An 18,911-nucleotide genomic window follows, 5' to 3' on the forward strand; every position below is an offset into this window, starting at 1 on the left:
GCCTGCTGCGTTGGCCTGGTGCCGGGTGGGCCACCTTGACCCCCATGGCGGTCCTTCTGGCGTTCACGGATCTGGTGAGGAGCGTAAGCCTCTCTGTGGTTAGAAAGCAACATGTGAGGGTCTGAAAGAGGGCCCAGGACTATTGGGGTCTATGAAACCTGCCGGGTACCCAGACCGAAGCCAGGATCTGGGACTGGGGGTGATGGGTGTGTCACTGGGTCCCCAGCCCTGAGCCTTGGTTCCTCCTAGTTGCCTGCTTATTTGCTACTTTTGGAGTCATGAGGTGGTTTTTCATCTCCCGGGGTTTTGGGGAACTTCCCATGGATTCTGTGATGTGAGCATGTCCCCATCCCCAGTTCTGATGGGTTTTTCCTTTTCTGAAGTCCCTGCCTGTAACCAGCCTCCTGAGAGGTCACTTCCTGGAAAGCAGAGCCACTCCCTCTAGCCCTAGAGCTGAGTGCCGGGTCAGTGTTGGGCCCAGAGCAGGAGACTCTGGCCAGCTGCCCGCTGCCTAGTCTGACCTGCAAAAGACAATAAGTGTGGATGGCCTAGCATCTGATAGGCCATCTCTGCCAGTACATGTGGCCCAGGAGAGGCTGGGGGCCACTTCGTAGCCCCCTCACCTCTGTTCACTGCCAGCTGCAGCCCTGGGAGGCGATGGGAGGCAGGTGTGGTGTCCCAGTGTTGCAGACAGGCTGTGGGGTCCAGTGCTGTGCTGTCCCTGACTCTGAGCCTGTGGGTCTGGCTCAATGTAGAAGCTGACCTGGCCTCAGGGCTGAGGCCTTCCGTAACCCCTTCTGCCTCTCTGGAAAGGCAGACACAGAAAGCTTGGTTGTGATTGAGGTGAAACAGCAGGATCAGGGATTTGAGGCTGAGAAGGACCATTCATTGCTTCATGGCCTTCTGAGCTAAACACAAAGGTGTACACGTGTATGGTGTGTACACGGTATGGATGCATAGTGTGCACAGTTTTATTTTACAGCTGCAGCAACATGTAGTCAGTTTCGTGCATCCGTCACATGTCTTAGACTGACGTTGAATCTTAGAATCGTTGTAAGTGTGCTGTGAATGCTCTGTGCTCACACTGTTGATAGGGAGCAGGTCCCTCGGCGTCTCCACAGCAGACTCACGTGCTGATTTCTGAATGTCCCTTGCAGATTGCTAACAGGTCTCCATCCCAGGCCCCGAGGCTCATTTTCCTCTCTGATCTGTGGTGTTAGCAGCAGGAGCTGGCTCCTGTCCCACCCGTGACTGCTCTGCATGAACACCCTGGGCCCCGACCAGCCGGAGTTGGGCAATGCCTTCCCTGATAGAGCAGCCTTGGAGAGTCTCTGTCCAGGGCTCTGGTCTGGATTCTGGAATTCTAATCGAGATCATACTTTTACAGATTCGAGTCTGACTCTGGCCTCTGCCTGGCTGGTCCCCAGGCTGCTGTTGACTTTGGGAGCCACGCTGTCCTCAGTGGGAACTCAGCCACACTGTCCTAACTGCCCAGGTTAGGGAACTGAACTGAGTTCCGTTCAGTGCTGGTGGCCGTTGAGTTCTGTCGGCCTCGCTGGCATTGATGTATCAGAAAAAGAGTTTCCACTGGCGTCTCACGTTTCAGCTGTTTTTTTTTTTTTTTACAGTCCTTCCCTGCTTGGGCCTTTAGTCTACAGGGAACCTCGCCTTCACTCCCCGCGAGGCCCCCAGAGTGGGCTGGCCCAAGCCCTTGGCCTTTTGCATGAGGGACAGTGGCCCGTGCTCACCCTGTGAGGCATGCTGTCAGGAGCTGGGCTTGCGGGAGGCTGCTGAATGTGCTGTGGGGACAGCAGTTCTTTGCAGGCTTGTGTCTTTGCTATTGTGACCAAGCTGCCCGGCAGGCTGGGACACCCACCAGCCAGCGACACCCACCAGCCAGCTTCACACTGGAGCCCGAAACTTCGCAACACGAGCTCATCTCACTGCATTCAGGGTGCCTCCCGAGCACCACATGCCCTGCACCGACCAATGGTCCAGAAGACGTTGCGCTGTCGTCCAAGTAAAGCTGGCCGGCTTTCTTTTAAACGTGTTCTGCCTAACACTGGTGAGCTAGATATTTTTGCAATTCAGTTATCTATTTCTCATTTTCAAAAGATCAGGGATTTGAGACCTGGAACAGTGGGTGTCCTGCTGCAGAAGCCTGGCATCAGGACCTGCCTGCTCTGCTTGCTGGGCATCCAGTGGCCCTGTACCTGTCCCCACGCAGCAGAGTGGCCTCAAGCCTGTGGTCCTTCCTGCCCTGCATTTCACTGCAGGGGAGTGTTCAAGTAAGGCATCTACCAGGTCACTTTGCAGAAAGTCACCTCCTTTCCCACCTGTCCCAGGGACCTTCCTGCCACCTGCGTCTCTCCAGTTTCCGTTCCCAGACCCTTCTCCAACAGCCCAGGATGAGAGAGCCCCCACCCACATGACCAGGGCAGCAGTGGCTCCTCACCCAGGTCCTACAGGTCTGAGCCGGGGGTTATTTTGAAACGAGCCCAGAGGGCAGGGCACAGTGCTGTGTGTGCGCGCGTCAGTACGTGATTCTCACTGTGACCATAGTGTGCTTCTGTGGCCTCCGGCACGTCATGCTCCCTCTGCTCCTTCCTGCAGGCTTAAAGCCCACCAGTGCGTCCCAGGCTCCCCTGCTGCTGTGCTGGGTCTGGGTGCTCTGGACATGCCTCTGTGCTGCTCTCAAGCTCACGCCAAGCCAGTTCTCACTTCCCTGGGGCATGGTGTTGCCACTGCCCCTGTGTTTGGTGACCCCGGGATGCAGCCAGGACCATCGTGGGTGCAGACTGGTGGCCCAGCTCGTGCTGCTGGAGCATGGGCCATCGAAGCCTGGGGTGGCCCTTCTCTGAGCCCCTTGAGGGTCAGGTGTGCACCTTAGAGTTGAAGGGGTGATTTATTTTTCCCAAAACCTTATTTGCCTTATATAAGTAGCTCTTTAAAAAAGAAAATTCATAGTTTTAAGCATTTCAAGCCCTCCAGATAGCCATGGAGCTGGGCTGACCTGAGCCTCAGCAGCATCCTGAGGCCCGCAAGGCGAGGACAGGCATTGGCCATGAGGAGAGGCTCTGCTCTCCGCGTGTGTCCAGTCCCCCGGTAGAGCCCAGGGCTCGTGCTGGTCTGAGCACAGTGGGGACCCCACTGCCCTGAGGGTGGGGAGCACTGGGGCTGGGACTGTTTGGATCAGGCACCGACTCTCCCTTTGGGCTGTCTTGTGGAGGTCAGTTTGCTCCCCCAGGCCCCTGGGATAGAGCAGACCACACACCAGTCAATCTGTCTTCCTCACCCACAGGAGGGGTCACAGCCACTGTGGCCTGTGAACTGCTTTTGGGACATCTTCACAGCCCAGGGTTGGCTCAGCTTCTCCCCAGCTGGGCCCTCCTGCCCTCCACAGCAGGGTCTCTTCATTTTGCTGGTCAGTGGCCTTGAGACCACCCATGGCAGGAGGGTGCGGGAGCCCTGCCTCATACAGCCGTCTCCTGCCTCCCTCCATCTTCAGCTGTCCACCCTTCCCCATGCCGAGGAATGACCGCTTTCACCAGGGACGCAGCTCTGTCCGCTCCTGCTGTCCCTCTGACCAGCTGGGGAGCAGAGCCAGGATGCCCTGGGTGCTCCACGATCTGTGGGTGGCCTGGGTCAGGCCTGCGGGGTGGGAATGCTCTTGTCCCCCTGCAATCAGGCTGGAGCGCTCAGGGAGGTTGGGACTGGGGTGCCCACGGTGGGCGTGGGGCTGCCCTCTTATCTCAGCGCCTGCAGCTTCCTGCAGGTGTTTACTGAGCAAATGAGGCTGTTAGGAATGCCGCTGATCTTGCGTTTCGGGATTCCTTGACTCAGACAGCAGGCCGCTGAGGTTGTCCAAAGTGGGGTTTGGAGGGTCTGCCTCCAGGCTCAGCATGCTGACTCCTGCCTCTCTCTGCATGTGTTGGGACCACAGTGTCCCCTTGCTCCCTGAGGCCCTTCCCCTGCCACATCGTCTGTCCCCCTCCCACGTTCTGCTGGGACAAAACTGAGTGCTACTGCCAACCTTGCCCCTCCTGGAGGTGACCCTCCCTTCCGAGTTAAAAAGAGACCAAATAACCCCTAGGCTCACAGTGAGCCCGAGGGCAGGGATCCTGCCATGCCCTGGACCCAGCCTGGAGCTGCGAGTGAGTAGTGGTTAATGAGCAGGTCACTTTGCTCTCTCTTGCTTGGGATAGCCCTTGTTCAGAGAGGACCCCACAGTGCAGGAACCTGTGGCCCTGGTGGACCACACCACCTGCAGGGGCGGGTCTGCCCACTTGTGGCAGTGCAGACCACGCAGGCCCTTCACCCAGCGCTGTCCTCTGAGTCTCCTGTGCCCTGGGGCAGAGCTGCTACTAACAGGACAGCTGGGCCTCCTCGGGTGTGGCCCTGCTGTGTGCTGCTGCTGGCCTTGGGCAGCTGCTGGTGGTGCTGCTCTGTGCCCCAGGGCTGCCGTTGGCCACACTCCCATCCAGGCTTCTGCTCCCAGGCCTCCTGGGCTGTGCCCACACATAGGCTCTCAGGGCTTTGAAAGCTGGCTTTCGGAGGAACATGATTACAGGGTGTCCTGCCCACAGGTGAGACGCCTGTGGAAGTAGGTCAGCTGCAACTGAGCCCTGCAGCTCTGAGTAGGGACTCGGGGCTGTGTCTACTTGGGGAGCCGTGCCTGGTTCCAGAGTGTGTCTACCCCCCGCCACACACACCTTCTAGGTTTTCTGCTTCTGCCTCTGCAACTGCTTCTGCTGAACACCTTCTGTGAATCAGGTCCCGAGCCCTAGGGGTGCCAGGCAGCCCTGGCAAGGCCCCCTCCAGGCCCCAGGGAGTACAGGGGGGCCCTGCAGGGCCTCTGGCTGTAGTTTGGCCTGTCAAGGGACTTCACATCTGGGACTATGGGTTGGAATTGTGGGAGCCACAGGTATAGGGCTCTGGTTCCTGGACAAAGGACCCCAAAAGCTCAGGAGAGATTTGTACAGAACTGAGTGGCTTAGGAGGACTAAGGAGAGTCCAAGCTTTTGGCAGTGTCCAGAGGTTCTGGGCCAGGACACAGGGAGAGGTACTCAGCCTGTGTCCACCAGGCCCTCGTGGGTCAGCTGAGCGAGTAAACCACTTCCATGTTGGGTGTTTTCATTCAGCTCCTGGCCGTCACCACCAGGGTGAGCCTGGGGGGCAGAGAGGCAGCTCGACCTCTGGTGGGGGAGACCCTGGGTGAGCACCCAGACCCAGGCCCGGAGCAGTGGGTCCGCATGGCACTGCAGGGACGGCCTTGGGCCAAATGGTGGGTGCTGGGTAGAGGTCAAGGCCTCCCTGGATATGTGAGGCATCTCCAAGGCGTGTGTGTGGCTGGTGAAGCCCAGGGGTCTGGTCCTGGGTGGAGGTGGCAGACCGTCAGCTAGGGCTTTCCCTGTGCCTGCTGTGCACGCTCAGGGCTGATGCGCTGTGCGGCCCTGGGAGCCCCAGCAGGACCCACAGTCCCCTCTTCATCTTCAGGTTAAGCCACTGAAGGCAGGGCTGCCCCACAGGTGGGCAAGGAGTGCCCCACCCCAGCCTCACAGTGCTGCCTCGAGCTCGTTCCCCGCAGCACGGGGGCAGCACCCGCCCCGGCCAGGCTCCCCAGCCCTCATTTAGCTCCTGGTGCTCCTGTCCTGATGGCCCCTGGGAGCCCTTTGGACTGTGAGGCTGCACAGGTTGTCCGGCCACCTCCCCTGCCTCATGTCCACCGTGGAAGTTTCCCTGGTCCTGGAGTGTAGTGGCCGGGGCTCTGGGGACCCTTGGTGCTCGCGTGTGCGCTGAGTCAGCGACTAAAGGCCCTGATTTCAGCTTCTCTTGCTTTGTGAGCATGCCTTTGGATGTCCTGGACCTGGAAATGACCTTCTGTGTGTCCTGCAAGGGACTGTGCAACACGTAGGGTCGAAAGCGAGTCCTCCCTCCAGCAGATGGGCCTGTGCCAGGGAGGGGGTGCTCAGCCACACCCAGCTTCCCAGGGCCGGCTAGGCCATCATCTCCTGAGGGGACGCGGTCTCCAAGTGCCGCTGGACCTCATAAGCAGCAGTGTGAACGGCTGTCCAGCAGGGGTCCAGCCCCGCAGCTGACTGCAGGAACCCTGCGTGGTGTCACAGCACTGCATATGGGCACCCAGGGAAAGGCATGTGCTGGCCCGAGCATGTAGCCATGTGACTGTCACAGGTCCCTTCTCACATCTGTCCCAGGGCTTCAGAGCCATCTCGGGCTGGGTAGTCTAAGGCCAGCCCTTCAAATGCCGATAGAGGACACTCTGGAGGAGGGAGGAGCCCTGTCCTTTGCTCTTGTGTCCCGACCATGCCAGCAGCAGTGTGGGGAGCCAGCATAGGTGACACTAGCCCTTCATCCACTCATGCTGCAAGCCCCTTTGTGGCCTCACTTGACCCAGGGCCCTCTCCTACCTCTGCGGTCACTGCCAGTGTCCCCAGGATCCACTACAGATGCCCAGGCCGTGCTGCATCCCCCTGAGGATGCCACCCCAGTGAATCCATCGTGTGTCTGCATGGAGGCATTGGACGCAGACTCAAGCCTAGGTCAGCTGATCAGTCTCTGGCAGCCCAGAACTGTCTGGAAAGGCAGGTGGGCAGGAGCCCTCGTCTGACGTGGAGTGCTCCTGGTGGACTCCCGTGGTTGCAGGGCTCCTGGTTTAGGCTCGCCTTAGACCAGTGTGGTTTTGATCCCACAGAGCCCTGAGTAGCAGCCACATTGACTCAGGGTGTCATGGCAAAGACAGCCAGGAGAGCTCTCTGCCGCAGTTTCCTGTGCTGACTGCAGGTAGGTCTGCAGATTCAGAGCCCATTGCTGAGCCTCACTGCAGGAGAAGCCATACGTGCTCAGACTGCCTTCCAGGACTCTCTGGCAGGTGGCAGGGACTGGGGAGGTGGGGCTGGCTGAGGGTTTGAGAGAAGAAATAGCTCGGTGTTAGGAGAGCAGTACTTAATTTTAGATTTGAGTGGGAGCGCTAAGAAGTGACTTATAGAGAGCAGCAAACTCGGACTTGGCCATGTTCCCTCTGGAGGCGCGGCCGTGATGGTGTTGAGATCTAAGGCCAAGGAGAGGCGGATGTCCACCTGTTAGTGGGAAGCAGGCGAACCCAGCTTGAAGTCCAGCAAAGCATTTATGTAAACGGCAGCTCACGCAGAAAGAAGCAAAGCACCCAAATGTAAAACGTCTGCAGAGTTGCGCTGCAGATGTGGCCTGTGCCCGTCCTTGGTCCAGGCAGGGCTGCGCCTGGTGTGTCTGTGTAAAGGGGCTGGGGCCAGAGCCTGTTTGAAGATGGCTGTAAGAAAGTAAAGCCACCACCATAGCTGAAACGCCTGTATCGGTCACTCCTGGCCACATGACGCCCTCTGCCACATAACATAGCAAGATGGCCTTTGCCAGGTGTGGCCCTCCACGTGGACTCTGCCCGCCCCAGAGCAAGCCCAAGGAACACGGGCTCTCCCACCAAGGCCCGCACACAGACCCAGATCTGGCCCACCACCTCTTTTGTGGTCATGAGCTTTACATTCTAAATGATTTTTTAAAAAGAAAATTTTATGACGTGGAAATCACGAAGTTCATGCTTCCACATTTCAAACTAAAGTTATGTGTGGAACACAGCAACAGCGGAGAAAGGGCCAGCACTCCTGTGCCTCTTTTGCTTCTGGTGCTTCAACTCTTAGAATTGATTCTGGAAACCACTCTTCCCTCCCCACTTCAGAGCAGGGTCTGAAGGGAGTGGACACACTTCATCTAATCAGGGTGCTCTGGTGCGGGGCGCAGGACAGGAGGAGACTGCTGGCTGCGTGCCCTGCGGGGTGCCAGTTCCAGAGGCAGCCCTCGGGGCTCTGCCATGGTCAGTGCGAGGCTGGCCGGAGGGCGGAGTCTCTCAGGGCATGGCGTCCTTGCTCCAGCTGAAGGTGCCTGGGCCACACCTGCCCAGGCGCTCTCCAGGTGTGGTCTAAACCAGGATTCTCAAAAGGAGCTCACTTCATATTCACTTACAGAAACAGTGGAAAGGGGCAAGATTGATCCCGCCTGTTCCCTGTGTCCCTGCTGCCCCCGGATCTCTCGGAAGCCGGCCCACCCTGGCCTCAGGGTTTGCAGGTGGCCAGGCCAGCCTCCTAGGTGGCCTTCAAGGGCAGTGCAGGACCGGCCTCCTCCTCCTGTAGACCTGGACAGAAGGGAGCGTCTGGCTCCTCCCCTGCAATGTGCCTAGTACATCTCTGTGACCCCCTGCCCTCTGGGGGTCCTGGAGCCCACCACAGCCATCTTTAGTGGTCCCAGGAAGGAAGGGCCAGCGGCCTGCATTAGGCTTGGTTCTGGATATGTTTTGGAGGTGAATCCAGTAGGAACTGACCAGAAAGGCAGACTGTCCCTTGGGATGGTACCTGAAGGATGTCCTGTGCTGGAGGGCATGGCTGTGCCAATGACCAGCCACCAGTCAGGCTGCTGAAGGGGTGTGTCAGGAGGCCGACGTGGACGTCACTAGGAGGTGTGTCTTCAGGTCAGGGCCATACCTGTCAGGACACGCGTGTGCAGAGGGACTTGGCCCCAGAAGCGGGGCTTCCCTGCAGGCCTGCTGAGGCCCAGGTGGCCCCCCTCCCACCCTGGAGCCTGGCCTGGGTTCTAGCCACCCACCGCCTTGGGAGGCTACCCCTACCTCTCTGGCCACGCTTCCCACCCTGTAAGTCTGTCCCCTGTGGTGCTTTTCCTCTCTGGCTTAGGAATGCTGCGCCCTCCCCAGCAGGGTCTTCTCCTCCACTCTGACCAGGTAGCCTCCATGGCCTGGGGGAGGCATGGCCCGGCCTCCCTCATCTGCAGTTCAGGCTGGCCTTCAGGGTTTGGTCAGTTCCAGCCTGCTGTCCTATGCTGCTCTCCCAGTTTTGCCCCGGCCCTGACCTCTGGACTGAGGAGCTCAGGAAGGTGGTCCAGCCCTTGACACATGGCCTCGGGTTGGCACTGGGCCCCAGCACCTCTGCACCTGGGTTGGGGAGACCTCGGGTCACATCCTGGTGTTCTTTATCTCTGGGTCCCAGGTGCCCTGGCATGGGCTGGCACACTCGGGTGCCGGCCCAGGGCTGGGTCCCTGGGGGCCCCCAGTGCTCCCATGGGACAGCCCCTCCACAGTCCCTGCGTGTCCGAGACCCAGGCGTGCGCTCCGTGTGCCTGGGCCTGCGACCCTGGGACAGTGCTGCTTGCTTACCTAGCCCATGCTGCAAGCCTGTCCTGTCTCCTGCCTTTCCTCTGTCGTCCCCTCGGAGCCAGCCCTGGTGCCCTGTGGGACCCGTAGCTGCCCTCAGCTGACCTACAGATGGCCTTTGACTCACGTGCCTGCAGGTGGCATCCAGCCTCTGGTCAGCAGCCTCACTGTCTTGTGACCCCCTGGACTGTGTGTACAGCTCCCCAGGAAACCACCTGAGTTCTTCCAGAGCCCACCCAGGCCGCAGCCCTTCCGCCTGGGGCTGTGCACTTGTTAGACTCTGTGGTGCCCCTGTCCCAGGTCCTGCTGGGCACTTCTGGGATCTCGAGTGTAGCCCTATGGGGCAGGGCAGCCCCAGGACAGACACTTCACATCCCAGCTGGGCAGGAGACCCTGGCCAGGAGGAAGGCAGACGCTGGCAGAACGGTGGACCGGGTGTGTGTGTCGTAGGCTGCACCTAGCACAGGAGAGTGTCAGGCACTCAGGGAGAGAGGCAGGGCCAGTGGTTCATGGGTCACCCTGGTCACCTCCAGGCAGGGACAGATTGGGGCTTCAGTCAGCATGCACCTGCACCTGAGCCCCGCATAAAGCTGGGCTCTTAGGATGGCCACACATATGCATTGGAGAGCTTGGAGGGACACTCCCAGGCCCAGGACCAGTGTCCAGTCTTGACCTATGACTGGTCATCTCTTGACCCAGAATGAGGAACAGGCTCTGAAGGGTCACCCAGGCATGGTGGGGCAAGGACCTGGCCAAGTGGGAACTCTGACTGGGCAGTGGGGCCAGTGGTCCTGGAGGACGAGGCCCTGTGATGGTGTGTGGCGTGGGGCCACCTGGGTCCTTGGCGTGGGGCCCTGGGACTCTGAGGGAGAGGCAGGGCCGGTCACTCTGGCTCCAGGCCGTGCTGAAACCTGCACTTGCTTCCTGAGTGCCATGCCTCTCCCAGGAGCCCTGGCCTGTGCCCACTATCCCTTGGTCTCAGCCTCCGCTTTGCTGCACCCTGCAGTCTGGAGAGTCCTGGGCGCATCTGCACCCACCCCGAGTCCTCCCTGCCTCCCCGGGCCTCTGGCAGGCAGCCGCATTGACCTGGGGAGGTCTCCAGAGCCGCCGCTTCCGGGGGTGCGTTTGTTCTCCAGGCTCTCAGGCAGGGGCTGACCCAGCACTGGAACAGGTGCCCCGTGGGCTTCCACAAGGCACTTCTGGAGCTTTGGAGAGTCGTTCTCTTGCCCAGAGGCCAGGTGACCTCAGCGGTACCCAAAGGTGAGCCTCAGGGAGCTGGCCCCGTGCCACGCTGGTGGATCTCCGGCCTGTCCTTCCACCATTTTCTACTGTGGAGCCAGCTCTGTCCTACAGCAGCTGACCTCTGGAAACCGAGGGTCCTCCACCACCCCTGGGCAAGCAGGTGAGGCAGCCTGGGGTCCTCTTGTCAGGGCTTGCTGGCCCCTGGTCCTGCCCGATGTGGTCCAGTCTGTTCTGCCTGGGCCACATGGTGCCCTGCCCAGGCTACCGGTGTTCAGCCCTGGGCACAGGTGATGGTTGCCTGGCTTCTGCTGGCCTCCTGTGCTCCCAGAACCTCACGATGTGTGTGGAGGCTGCAGCACAGTGGCCAAAAGCCATCTCGGGTCTCACTGGCCTTCAGAGCCCACGTGCCGTGCTCTCTCAGCAGCCCCCGCGGACAGTCCCTGAGGGCCAGGGGTAGAGGGACCTCTCGCCCACCTTCTGCCTCGCTGTCAGGCCTTGAGAGTGAGGTGGGGAGAGTGACGGCAGCAAGCCTCTCTGGGGCCGACAGGCGCCCAACGCATCCGGCCGTCTTCCCTGCGTCAAGGAGTCTGCTGCCCAGGCGTGTCTGCGAGAGCCGCTTCACCTGTCCTGGGAACAGGGCCCTGGGCCCTCGGTTTCCCTGGGCCGAGGTCCTGGCCTCAGAATGCACCTTCTGGGAGGCTGGCCTGGGCGGAGGCCGCCTGTGCCACATGGACCGCACTGCCCACCCTGCTGCCCGGCCGTCCTTGGCAGGTGCTCTCAGGGTGCCCTCACTGGCTGGGCCTCAGCAGCACCACAGCACACAGGCCTGGTGGACGGTCTGTCCAGGCAGGTGCTGACCGCCGCATCCCTCTGGCCCCACGCAGCACCCTCGTGTCTGCGGAGGTCTGACCCTTCCACCGGTGCTGCTTGTGTACCGACCTCGCACGTGGCCTTGGCAGAGGGGAGGTCCAGGCGCCCTCTGCGTCCCTGACCAGTGCCTTGGACTCTCCCTCCACACTCAGAACAGGCACCGTCCCTCTACGGTTCTCCCTGGGGACGCTTCAGACATACATGGACTGTGCTGGTCAGCCTGGCCCCCGACGAGATCACAGCCGGTCCTAGACCACAGGCGTCCAGCGTCTGCATCCTGGAGGCTGGTGGGTCCGGGCAGCAGGCTGGCTCCCTGGGACCTCTCCCTGGACACAGGCTCCACCATGTCCCCACATGCCGTCCCTGTGTGTGTCATAAGGACTCAGAGTGGATTAGGGCCACTCTGGTGACCTCGTTCTCCCTTAATCGCCTCTGTGAAGGCCCGTCTCCAAACGCAGGCTCCTGTGGGGTCCTGGTAGGGGCTGACGAGGGCAGGGCCCGCAGCCTCTGCCACCACCCCCATGCATGGCCCTGGACTTGTGCAGGCCCCTCTGCCCCTGTCTTGCTTGGCCCCTGTGCTAAAGCACAGCCTGACCTGTAGCCCAGGGGCAGCCGCCCGCTTCCAGGGCACTGTGGCTGGGCCCTCCCTGGGCAGCAGTAGGCTCGCTGGGTTCCATCAGGGCTCTGCTGACCATGTGCTCAACTGGCCCACACGCCTGCTCCTCTGTTTGGGCCGGGCTGGGGTCCACGGGGGCTGCCCTGAGGAATGGACTCTTGGGCCTTGCCTCCCATACCTGGACCAGGTTCACACACGGGGTCAGTGCCCAGTGTCTGTCAGAGGGGACATGGGGTTGCATGTGCAGCCGTGTCTCAGTGGGCGTGTGGGTGTGTCTGTGTCAGTGATTGTGTGCGTGTACTGTGTGGGTATCACTGGGTGTCAGTGAGCAAGGGCATGTGTCACTCTGTGTGGGTGTATCAGTGGGTGTGCGTGTGTCTCTGTGGTGTCAGCATGGGTGTGTGTCACCATGTCTGGGTGTATCAGTGGGTGTGTGCATGTGTCACTGTGCATGGGTGTATCAATTGGTGTGTGTGTGTGTGTGTGTGTGTCACTGCATGGGTGTATAAATGGGTGTGTGTGTGTGACTGCATGGGTGTATCAATTGGTGTGTGTGTGTCTCTGCATTAGTGGGTGTGTGGGTGTCACTGTGAGTGGGTGTATCAATGGGTGTGTTACTGAGTGGGTGTATCAATGGGTGTGTGTGTGTGTGTATGTCACTGTGAGTGGGTGCATCAATGGGTGTGTGTGTGTATCACTGTTAGTGGATGTGTGTGTGTTCACTGGCGTGAGCATGGGCACATGTCCCTATGTGAGTGTGTCCACGGGCATGTGTCACAGTGGGGTGCATCAGCCGACATGGACGCATGCTCACTGTCGCCTGGTTCTAACCGTACCTGAGGTTCGGCCGTGTGTCTCTGGTTCCTGCCGGAGCTCAGCTGTGGGTCCCGAGTCCTTGGCCTGTGGGTCCCGAATCCTGTCACCTGCCACCCTCTGGATTCGGCCTTGGCAGGAGTCCATCCCTGTTTTTGCCCTGCCTGGCATGGCCGAGTCTGAGCCTGGCCCCTGTGGCCGGTGCTCAGCAGGCGTGCATGGAGCCCTTGCTGGCCTGGGCGCCACCTGGACTGGACCCCGTCAGGGGTATCTGCCCCCAGCTCTGGTGCTGCCGGGCCCTGCAGCTGTGTCGGCCTGCAGGGGAGTCCTTCCAGGGACAGCCCGTCACAGTCCACTTCTGTGGATGGTTCAGGACGCAGATCAGCCTCTGGTAGAGGAGCCCCTCCAGCATCTTGTCACAAACACGGGGCTCCTGGGGAGATGGCCGTATGCTCGCTGGGCTGGCCCCCTCGGGAGACAGGCTCCTCAGAGTAAGGAAGGGCCCCGCGCTCCGCTTGTCTGGGTTGGGCTGGGCTGCTGGTCTCGACCTCCGTGGCCTTCATGCTGTCTGCATCCATAACTTCCCGTGACCTTGCAGCCCCGAGCCTCAGCCTGTCATCCTGGGGGCATGGCCAGCGTCCTCTGCTCCGCGTTCCTCCGCTCCCCAGACCAGCAGACTGGTCCCTGCCCGCTTCTGCGCAGGTGTCCTCTGGAGGGATGGTGCTCTCTGAGGAGGTGTCTGGGAGCAGGACCCAGAGGACCCTCTCCATGCTGGTGCCACCCGACTCAGTGTCCAGCACGAGGCTGGGCCCCCTTGGGGCTCGTACACACACCCCTGCCTCCCTCCCCAGCAGCCTCTGCCTCCTGCAGCTCCTGGGGCAGAGTCCTCAGTTCCCCAAGCAGCCACAAAGGAAGGGGCCTACTGGGTCTCTGGAGGAGGACGCAGCCCCCAGTCCTGGACAGCGACTCCACGGCTCTGAAAGGACTGGGGCCACTCGGGTCGGAGGGTGTCAGTAGGCACGTCGCAGATGGCCCCTCTCGTCCCTGACAGCAGACGGTAGGGTGATGGCCGAGGGCAGAAGGGACGGCCCTTGCTCTTGGGACCAGAACCAGGTGGGACCTGGAGGTCGCTGGGGCCCATGGCGGCGCCAGGAAGCGGGTGTTTCTGAAGACGGCAGCGTGGCCCCAGGAACCCGGAGAGACCGAATGGACTCAGCGGGGGAGAAAGAACCTCACAAGAGCTGAAATGCCAGACTCGGGCTCTCAGCGTGGACGGTCCAGAGCTGCTGCAGACAGTTCAGCAAACCAGGAGCTGAAGAGCCATGAAAGACACAGTGGTGCTGGAAGCCTGGGGGCGCTCGGTGGCCCGCGCCCTGCACGCATCCCGCCATCCTGGCCGTGTGACGCCTTGGGCTTGGTCATGCCTGGGTCACAGGTTGGACCGGGCCCTGCAGGTGCTGTGACCCCCGCTCTGCCTTCCTGGGTGAGGCTTGGTTGATAAGCTAGTGTGAACTTGGCACGTATCCTGCTGTCCTCGCACCCGTGAGGGGCCCATGGTGTGCTTCCATGAGGGGGCGCACTATGTAAGCCCCTGAGCCCCCGCCCGAGGTGCCCTCGGATGGCCAGCGGCCCTCAGAGACTTCAGGCAGTGGCACTTACCTGGCTGGCCCCACCTGAGGGGACAGAGGGGAGTGTGCAGGGGCTGGGGCACAGGTGTGAGACTCACCATGGTTACTTGTTGGACCACAGTTGGCTGCAGGAAGTGAGAGCAGCACCTCAGGTGAGCGAGACCTGCTGGGGGCTGGGAAGGGTCTCCTCGCAGACACACCAAGGTCTACTCAAGAAAAGCAGACTGCAGGCCTGCAGCCATCCAGGAACCACAGAGCAGCAGAGGTCCCACAGGGACGGGGACAGGGTGCTCGCGGGAGACCTCACCAGGAGAGGAGGCGGTGACAGGAGGTCATGTCACTGCCTGGGAACAGGTGGGGATCAGCCCCAGGTCGGCCACTTAGGGCGCTGTGTGCGCATGTGTCACGGTAGCCGAGTTGGTGACAGCAAACACAGGTGCCCCGGACGCAGCAGGCAGGGTCGCTAAATCCAGCGCCTCCAGAGCCACATGACAACTCAAGTCCCAGACCCGCTCCTGGTTAGGGGCGATCACCAGCCCACCACCAGCATCCTTGGGGTGTGAAGGGCTGTGTCCTGGGGGGTTGCAACGCCGTTGCCCGGGGCGAAGAAGGCTTGTGCTGCAGCACCGCCCAGCGGGCAGCCATGGCCACACGTGAACATGAGCCCTTGATGCAGATTGGGTAGATGGACACTAAGTCCAGTGCCCCGATGTGCAGTGTGCCCTGATGTCCGAGCCACTGTGAAAACAGGTGACGAGCCCAGCCTGTCTCCTGCGGCATCTTCCTGACCTGAGGCCCTTGACTTCCTAACCCATGGCCTCCACTGTCCAGATTCAAGGCCAGCTCCTGCCTCCCAAGCCCGTGGCCGGCCCGTCTTCCTACGTGGCCACCCTCCATCCAGCGCCCTGCTGCCTCAGTTGGCCCATGGTGCCAGCTCGCTGCTGGGTCCCGTGCAGGATCCAGGACAGCGAGGAGGCCGTGGGTGCCGCCCTGACCCTCTCTGGGGGCCTCTGCTGGGGCCCTGGTCGGAGCAGCTGCTGCAGGTGCAGGGAGGGCCCCGCTGTGTGTCCCCACGTGGCTCAGGAGGTGCGATGGGGGCTCCAGGCAGGCCAGTGTCTCCACGTGTCTCTCCCTCCCCAGGTGGCCTTCATGACGCTGACGCTGTTCCCCATCCGCCTCCTGGTTGCTGCCTTCATGATGCTGCTGGCCTGGCCCTTCGCACTTGTGGCCTCACTGGGACCTGCTGAGAAGGAGCCCGAGCAGCCCCTGGCCTTGTGGCGGAGGTAGGCAGCTCTTGGCGGAGTTCTGTGTGGGGCGCACCATGGATGGCCGTGCCAGCTGTCCCAGCAGCTTCGCCCTTCCCGTGTGGACCCTCCCTCTTCCCTTCTAAGCCCACCTCCCCAGGGCTGCCCTCCAGGTCATGCCAGCCTCCCGCTTCTTCCTTTAAGACTTACCGTTTCCTGTGCGCCCCTGCCCTGGTTCTGCTCTAAGGCTGCTTCTTCAGGGTTCTGTGGGCCATGTGGCCACTGTTCCTCATCCCCGAGCACAGATCCTTCACGACTGTAGCGGGGCCTCCTCTGCTGCAGAACCTGCCGCGAGTCCTTGTTGCCCACAGACTGAGGTTGAAGGTTCCTCAGCCACCGTCACCCGCTCTGGCTCTGCCATTGGGAATCTCTCCCTGGACCCTCAGCTCCAAACAGACTCCACCTGTGACACAGTGACCCAGGCCTCCCGCCCAGGCAGGCCTCCCGCCTGGATCTTGGACTTGTGCCATGGACCAGGAGGGGCCGTTGCCAGGCATGAGTGCAGCAGCCATGGAGGCAGACGGTCCCGGGCACAGCCTGCCGACCTGGGCTCACTGGGAGTGGGCTGAAAGTAACACATCCTGTAAGTCCAGTGAAGACCAGAGGTTCCGACTGACCACAGACAGCCAGCACAGCCCTGGCCTTGTGCAGAACCTCGGGCCAGCCCAGGCTCCGAGGCTGTGCGCCAGGCACCATCTCTGCAGGTTGGGTCCTTGCTGTGCCGCATAGACCCAGGCTGGCCCTTGCCTTTCAGCACTGGATAGAAACAAGCCTCAGCCTAGTGCGCAAATTGTGGTCCGTCCCAGAAAGACCCAGCGTAGACCGTGGAGAACACACTTCTTAGTGTCACTTAAGTCCCCAGTCCTCAGAGCCCCACGCCAGCGCCTCTGCTGTGAGCATCTTGGCAGGTCAAGGTGGGGACGTGGTGGTGGTGTCAGGAGGGCCACAGGCTGCACTGCCACCACCGGCCCCAAGCGCCGAGCTCTGCTGGAAGCAGCTGTGCTGCTCACAGGCACCACGGCCCGTGCTTCTTAGGGTTTTCTAGTCCTCTGTGAAGAGCACACTCTGGCTTGACATCCTTTAAACACTCGACCCCAGAAAGTGAACTTGGTATCAGATACAATGAGGCAGAACAGGTCCAGACAAACCGGCACAGCTCTCCACTTGTTGGTGAGGCCCCGCTGGCCAGCGTCCTGCGCACCGGTGGGAGGCCCGAGGACGCCTCTCCTCACGCCAGCACCCCCTGGCAGCTGTTGCTGGGGTCCCGTGTGGCCTGGTGGCTCTTCTTATCCTCCAGTAGCTCTGCTTTCAGCCAGCCTTGCTCCAGGGGTGCTGTCTGCACGAGACACGCACGTGCAGAGTGCTTCACGGCAGAACGGTGTGAGATTCCTGTGGCGTCAGTTTCCTGAGAGCTTTGGTGTCTGGGTGTGTGGAGCCTGAGGCTCCTCCTGTGTGAGTGTGTGTGCAGGGGTGTGTGTGTGTGTGCAGGAGCATGTCTGTATATGCAGGTGTGTGTGTGTGTGCAAGGAGGGTTTTGGGCTCTCATTTTCTGTGCAGGGATCTTACCCAGTCTGGTCAGCACTCAGTGCTTGTCCCAGCAGGCCCAGCTCCTTCTGGGGGAGCCCTGGCCCAGGCGTGCGCAGCTCAGACCCTCCTACTGGGTGCCTCGCTGATGACTCCACAGGGAGGGCTCATGGCAAACAGTGGGATTGCTCCACTCGTGATCCAGTGGGGAACGAGCTCCCTGGTCCAGGCTGCTTCCCACTGTCTGCTGCCTTCCTGCCACTTTGCTTCTAGCAGAAGCAGCTTACGGGACAGCGCCAGGCCTGGCTCCAGGACCAGAGGTGAGGTGGCCACACCCAGCCCAGCCCTGGTCCACTCCACGTTTTCACGTGCTAGGTGTTTCACGTGCTAGGTGTTTCATGTGCTAGGTGGCTTCCTCCACTTGGACACAACAGAAGGCCGTCTGGTGGACTGCTGAGTTTGGGGTGTAAGGTCTTCCATCCCAATCGGTGGTGGACAGGATGGAAACATCAGTTGTCGCAGGGGAGTGAAGGGAAGGCCGACAGCTGGGGACCCCTCGGAAGCTGCCGCAGGCTTGGAGGCCTAGCCAGGCCCAGCACCCTTCCCGGAGCACCCACACCTCCTGCGTGACACGGCACCTCTCTTGCAGGGTGGTGGACCTGCTCCTCAAGGCCATCATGCGCACCATGTGGTTTGCCGGCGGCTTCCACCACGTGGTGGTGAAGGGTCAGCGAGCACTGCCCACGGAGGCCGCCATCCTCACGCTGGCTCCACATTCGTCCTACTTCGACGCCATCCCTGTCACCATGACCATGTCCTCCATCGTGATGAAAGCGGAGAGCAGAGACATCCCAATCTGGGGAAGTGAGTGCACCCTGAGGGACTGGGCAGAGCCCTGGGACCCTGCCCAGGAGTGAGCCCCCAGCTAGGAGTGAATTCCTTCCGGCTGAGGGAGTCCACCCAGGAGTGAGTCCTCCTCCTCCTGAGTGAGTCCACCTAGGAGTGGGTCCTCCTCCTCCTGAGTGAGTCCACCTAGGAGTGGGTCCTCCTTCTGCTGAGTGAGTCCACCTAGGAGTGAGTCCTCCTCCTCCTGAGTGAGTCCACCTAGGAGTGAGTCCTCCTCCTCCTGAGTGAGTCCACCTAGGAGTGAGTCCTTCTCCTCCTGAGTGAGCCCACCTAGGAGTGAGTCCTCCTGCTGAGTGAATCTCCCCTCCAGGAGTGAGCCCCCACCCAGGAGAGCGAGAGTGAAGCCCTCAGGACTGCAGCCGCCCCCTCCCTGTGGCCTGGGAAGCCCCTGCTCCTTCCTTGCCCCCCACCACCCCCTTGTGCTATGGGCTCCTTGGGTTCAGTGTGACGGGCTGGTGCCCTCAAGGGCGGGCTTCTGCAGCATGGGCGTCCAGGCTCTCCTGCAGGTAGAAGTCAGTGTCCTGGGCAGGCAGTAGGCAGTTGGTGCCTACCGTGGCACGCTGAGCACCAGTGTGGTAGGCTGCTGAGCCGACCGCCAAGGCTCGTGGCTCAACCTAACAGAAGGCCTTTCTGTCACCGCTGGGGCTGGCTGAAAGTCACACCACCGAGGACAGGCCCTGCTCCCTCCCAGGTCCAGGGGAGGCCCTCCGCTCCTCCGGCTCCCTTGGGTGTATGGCCCGGTTACTGCAGCCTCAGTGCCTGGTCCCTCGGGCTTCTCTCCTGTCCCTGCTCTGTGG

General features: G+C 61.2%; 1 protein-coding gene across 1 annotated transcript in view; it reads left to right on the forward strand.

Annotated features, from left to right (window-relative positions):
* LPCAT1 (lysophosphatidylcholine acyltransferase 1) overlaps positions 1-18,911 on the forward strand; it is a 44,002-nt gene that overhangs the window by 2,396 nt on the left and 22,695 nt on the right. The window contains exons 2-3 of the mRNA XM_079143499.1: positions 15,521-15,663; positions 17,858-18,072. Coding sequence (XP_078999625.1) covers positions 15,521-15,663; positions 17,858-18,072 — 358 coding nt within the window. The remainder of the gene's footprint in view (positions 1-15,520; positions 15,664-17,857; positions 18,073-18,911) is intronic.

Source organism: Sciurus vulgaris (assembly GCF_902686455.1).
Source record: "Sciurus vulgaris genome assembly, chromosome: 6".
Taxonomy (NCBI): Eukaryota; Metazoa; Chordata; class Mammalia; order Rodentia; family Sciuridae; genus Sciurus; species Sciurus vulgaris.